The sequence below is a fragment of the Micromesistius poutassou genome, assembly GCF_964030765.1.
Source record: "Micromesistius poutassou genome assembly, contig: SCAFFOLD_6915, whole genome shotgun sequence".
Lineage (NCBI taxonomy): Eukaryota > Metazoa > Chordata > Actinopteri > Gadiformes > Gadidae > Micromesistius > Micromesistius poutassou.
Window position 1 is genome coordinate 1 of NW_028178329.1, and position 5,907 is coordinate 5,907.

Sequence of the window (5,907 nt, forward strand, 5' to 3'; positions counted from 1 at the left end):
CTGTCGATTAGCGTTCCGGTGCACTCTCGGTGTCCCCGTGTCTCTGCACCCTCATCGACCCGAGGCCCTCAGGAGCCCATGTGAGCCGGGGCCCTACTTCAGCATGGTTATCATAACCTATCATGACCTTTCATAATCATAACATATCATAACCTCCATAACATAGGGACCGGAGGCCCTCAGGAGCCTCTGTTAGCCGGGGCCTGCTTCCGCAGGCTATCATAACCTCCCAGGCTAAATCTTCCCACCTCTTGATTCAATTCAATTCAATTCAATTCAATTCAATTCAATCCAATTCAATTCAATTCAATTGTATTTGTATGTCCATTAATCACAGGTCCAGTCTCAAAGGGCTTAACAGGCCGTGTGTTTATGACCCCCCCCCCCCCTTGACCCTAGCCCCCCAGAGGGCAAGAAAACACTCCCTTAATTAGCAAGGAAGAACAGAGAAGGAACGCAGAGTGGGGGATCCCTCCTTCCAGGGATGATCAGGAGTGCAATGGGGGCCATCATTTTGCCTTTCCGTCCTCTCTCAGGTCCGAGGGACGACACCAGCAGCCCGGGAGAAGACCGCTGCTGCTCCTCGGTGTCCACCTCCGACCGAGACTCCTCCGACCTGTCGGAACCGACGGACGGCCCCGACCGGAAGACGAGCGACGGGAACCTGACGGACGACGGAGAGGACGACGACGGAGACCGGTCAGACCACGACGCGCCGCTGGACCCGGGCGCCGTGCGCAAGAAGAAAACCCGGACGGTGTTCAGCCGCAGTCAGGTCTTCCAGCTGGAGTCGACCTTTGACCTGAAGCGGTACCTCAGCAGCTCGGAGAGGGCGGGCCTGGCGGCGTCGCTGCAGCTCACCGAGACGCAGGTGAAGATCTGGTTCCAGAACCGCCGGAACAAGTGGAAGAGACAGCTGGCGGCGGACATCGAGGCGTCGGCGCACGTCGCCCCTCCTCACGCGTCGCAGAGGATCGTGCGCGTCCCCATCCTGTACCACGAGACCCCCAGACACGCAGCGCCGCCGCCACACGGGTTCAACCTGTCCCAGTTGTCCCAGTTGTCCCAGTTGTCCCAGTTGTCTCAGGGCTCGCCCCCCGTCTTCTCGAACTCCCTCAGCTACCCTCTGACCTCTTTCGCTCACTCCATGAGCCTGCTGAGGTCACAGATGACGGGCCTGGTTTAAGGACTATAAAGCTCTTTATTATAATTATTATTGTTATTATTAGCATTTATGCATATCTATTTTATATTCTTACTGACCCGTGCAATAAACCCCCGAGGCCCAAAGAAGAAATGTCGGCTGCGTTTTAATGACAGTCCAACAACACGATAAATTATGAATTTTCATGTTTGCTCATTTTGTAAATGTTTAAATCTATACTCTTCTTATCGCGGTGTTATTACGGTTTATAAGCATGCCGGGACTAGGGGCTGGAGGCCGACCTTGTTATTGTATTATTGATGACACATATTTTTGCAGACTTTTATATGCCTCACATTTTTAACATTGTCAATTTTTTCCACACGTTAGAAAAATAAAAATGTATACGCACAAAAAGTTGCAGCGTGTTGTGTCCTAATGTTTAGAAGGATGTGATGGTTACGCATTTTAAAAACAGGCCTCTTCGTTTAGATCTATTGGACTAGGGCCTAACACAGTCTTTAATGGGTACAAGTGTAACTGATTAGGACATTTTATTAGGGATAGTACAGTAGCCTAATGGAGCCTTGCTGACTCTATACAGCAGACTCTACAGCAGGCATTTCAGCTGCTTATTAATTCAATGAATATGTTCCAGTAAAACCTGCAGGCCACGTTTAAACAATTCATAACCATCAAAATGGAAATGTATAAATGTGTTTGCCTTACTAAGTAGCAGGGAGATTGGATACATTAACTGTTTGATACTGTTTGATTAATTGTTTGATATTACTGAACCCTTCCGTTATGAAGGCCGCGTTCATTTGTAACAAATGATATCCAAACGTAGGCCTATAAAATAATAGTTTAATATAAGTGTAAGATTTATTATAAGTGAAGCTCATTTTCATGGGGATAAAAGTCATGCACAGTTGGTGAGTTTAAAAAGGTTCACTCTTATGTCTGTAAATATCTATCTGTAAAAATAGATAAATACACACACACACACACACACACACACACACACACACACACACGCACACACACACACACACACACACACACACACACACACACACACACACACACACACACACACACACGCACACACACACGCACACACACACACGCACGCACGCACGCACGCACGCACGCACGACTCTCATTTAGTCACAACAACATACAGAAGGAGCAACGATATGAACCACCCCACTATATTATTATTCGAAACGGAGAGCGAGCCCCGTATGAACGGGCGGTGGGAGGAAGAACCAACAACCCTCCCTTCCCCCCTCCCCTTCCACGTGACTGGCCACTGGCTCCGCGTGCCTCTCGGCCAATGGATGAGAGTCAAACCGCGACCCGTTCGCTCCGTGCGTCTGCAGAGGAGCCAGTACTACGCGAGGCCAGCAGTCTTCCCAGCAGTGGAAGGTAGGATGGTGCCTGAAATCATCTGATGTCAGCGGCGAGGACCCCCTTCGGTTCAGAGACAGCAGCGACTACAATCCCGCGGCGGAACTAAAACGCAGACAGACCCACGCACCGTGTCGGAGATATGAACAAAGCGCACGGACCATGTCGCCCCACCGCCGCCTCGCTGAAGTTTACCATCGACAGCATCCTGAACTTGAACACCAAAGCAAATAATGAGTCCTACTCGGACAGGACGCAGGGGGACAAGGGCACGTGGATGACGCGTAAAGACGCTTTCCAAAGTCACTGTGAGGAGGAGAAGGAAGTTCAACGGAGGCACGACTCGGTCACGGGACGCCACGAACGAGGTAAGGGGGATTACAAACCTGCTATTACGCAAAGTATTTAATTTGTATGCTGGTGTTTCCGTGTCCATCCATCCAGGCCTGAGTGGTGGTCCTGCTGCAACAGATCCACCGGTTGTCTGTGCGGTTGTGTTGTGTTTCATGCTTGTTCTCACCTGACGTATCGCAACGTCAATGTTGTTTTCCAGACGCGCTCACCAACAGCGTAGCGTCGTCGGAAAGTACCGGAGTCCACCGGGAAGAACCGAAGAAGGCGACCGACGGGCGCTTCGACAGCGGCGGAGACAGCAGCTGCGACGACAGCTGCTCCACCACCACCACGTTCCTCCAGAAGGACGGAAGCAGCTCAATCAAGGACGGCAAGATCATCACCAAGAAGAAGACGCGCACCATCTTCTCCAAGAGACAGATCTTCCAGTTGGAGTCTACCTTTGACATGAAACGCTATCTGAGCAGCGCAGAGCGAGCCTGCCTCGCGAGCTCCCTCCAGCTCACAGAAACTCAGGTTAAGATCTGGTTCCAGAACCGTAGGAATAAGTTGAAACGTCAGATCTCGACCGACATGGAGGGGGGGTCCTGCGCTGATTTTTCTGACAACAAAGCCATGGTGGTGGGGCAGCTGCCGGCCTTGTACAAAGAGACCAACCTCCTGGGGAGATGCTTGCTACCCGTGCCTCTGCCCATCGTGTACCCCGGGAGCAGTGCGCCTTACCTCTGCTTCTCCAACGCCAGCAAGTACTTCAGTCTCTACGACGGGGACGTATGATCCATGGGACCCGGCGCGTCTCCGTGGGGACCCGGCGGGTCTCCGTGGGGACGCGGACACGGCTGGAGGTCTGTGGACGAGCTTCAAAACATTCACGTTTCCATGCGACGGTTCTGCGTTTTTTCTGCTGTTCAAACGAAGATTCACGCGTAAAGAGACGGCTGCAGTATAGGCGTATGGGGAGCGCATTCGGCACTATTTATTTTTTAAACCAATTGCAGGATTCTGAAGGGGCCTGCAGCTTTGCAGCGGAACCTGACCTCCGTTTTACGCGCCCTGTGGACAGAGGGAAGATATGAAAAAGTGCAGAAATAAATTGTTTACGAAATATTTCTATAAATTGTTATTATTAGTGTTGTTTTTAAGAATACTATTGATGAGAACATTTACAGTTGTATAAGTCACCAAAGAAACTATAGCAAAGTGCATGTTTTTTGCTGTAACATAACTTTTTTAAATAAATTAAATTACTGGTGTATTTAAATGAATGTAATTACCAATTTATTTTTATGTGTCGAGCATGTTGTTATTTTATTTAGCAAAACACCCGTTCTTGTTTTATGCCAAGCTGTGCCAATAGGCCAATTCAACCGATTTACAGAACAAATATTAATTATCATAATTCAAGAAGTATTATTCAAATATTATGCAATTTATTCAACATTTTGAGAGTTGAATGTGAATTTGTGGGGAACATTTAAACAGATCCGTGATATTAAATTACAGATTTTTAGGCCTGCAGACTTTACTGTTCAGCCAACCTGACATTTAAAATTCTTCACTTTTGTCTTGCGTTTAATAAAATATTTTGATGATGATGAAAAGGAGAGTCAGAAGCTGCCATGAGTATATATATATACTATATGTATATATATATATATATATATATATATATATATATATATATATATATATATATATATATATATATATATATATATATATATATAAGTTGTCTACTACTATAATTATTTGTGAAATTATCCTACATAGCTGATTAGGCCCCCACCTGCTAAAAGGACACGCTGTCTCTTCAATTTTATTTACATAAAAAATAACAATTTAATTACTACTTTGTTCACTGGCTCGTTTGCTGATGCTATTCGATGAAGTTGTAATGAAAAACAAACTGAACAGATTCTAAAACGATGTTCTGTTTTGAGGCACTTTTTGAGGCATTTTTAACTGAACCTCTTGAAAATGTAGCTGTCAAAACATATTCATATGACATGATGCCGTCAGGCCAGACGTAGAAACAGCTAGGACGGTGTGTGTGTGTGTGTGTGTGTGTGTGTGTGTGTGTGTGTGTGTGTGTGTGTGTGTGTGTGTGTGTGTGTCTTTGTGTCAGTAAGTGCACTCGGAAGAGGCAGGGGGAGAGAGTAAGTGGGCCTGCAGCCTTTATAGGTCACAAAGTGTTCTGTATTACCCACACAGGCTGCTGCACGTCTTCTGCTGGAATGGGGACAGATTGGTATCATTTTCCAAGGTTTCTTCAACTTCAAAAATATATATAATTATGAATTGGATCAAATTAGATAAATCTTATAATATGTGAAGTGACAAATATGTTGGGATCATTATTAATTATACAAATATTGTATTCAAATATTATTATTATTATCATTAGACGATCATCATTTCCTGATCTCAGGTAATTTGCCTGTCTGATTCTGCCTTTGCCTGTCTGATTCTGACAAATGGGTGTTTCTAAATTTTATTTTGGATTTTTGTGTATTTTCAAATCGTGATCTTCTTCATGTTCTGAGGGTCAGATTGCCATTATGAGTCAGAATATAAAATAGTAATTTAGCTGGCTAGATCTGACCTGAACTGTGAAGTTCACACCATAAGGCCCGAATCCCAAACTCTGACCCTCAATCAATACTAAATACAGGCTTCATGGCGTATGCTGTAAATATTTATACTGCGTTCATGACAAGAGTCTCATGATCCAATAACTCAACATGTTTTAATCATTATAATACAATGAAGAGAAAGATGATCCATAACATCAAATGCATTCAAACACTTACTTACTTCTCACTTTCACACACGCACACACACACACACACACACACACACACACACACACACACACACACACACACACACACACACACACACACACACACACACACACACACACACACGCACACACACACACACACACACACACACACACACACACACACACCCAAGCACAGTCTATTTATATATCT

At 45.7% G+C, this 5,907-nt stretch overlaps 2 protein-coding genes across 2 annotated transcripts; both read left to right on the top strand.

The window, feature by feature from the left end:
- Positions 1-536: 536 nt before the first annotated feature.
- LOC311374614 (homeobox protein HMX1-like) lies at positions 537-1,186 on the top strand (the record flags this gene model as incomplete). Its single annotated transcript, XM_084490416.1, has 1 exon — positions 537-1,186. A coding segment is annotated over one exon (650 nt), but the record flags the coding sequence as incomplete, so codon positions are not given.
- A 1,513-nt stretch (positions 1,187-2,699) lies between these two features.
- LOC311374615 (uncharacterized protein) lies at positions 2,700-3,688 on the top strand (the record flags this gene model as incomplete). The annotated part of the gene is made up of 2 exons (XM_084490417.1): positions 2,700-2,925; positions 3,111-3,688. 2 exons carry the CDS (start codon positions 2,700-2,702, stop codon positions 3,686-3,688), a joined length of 804 nt encoding a protein of 267 aa, XP_084346543.1.
- Between the last annotated feature and the right edge of the window lie 2,219 nt (positions 3,689-5,907).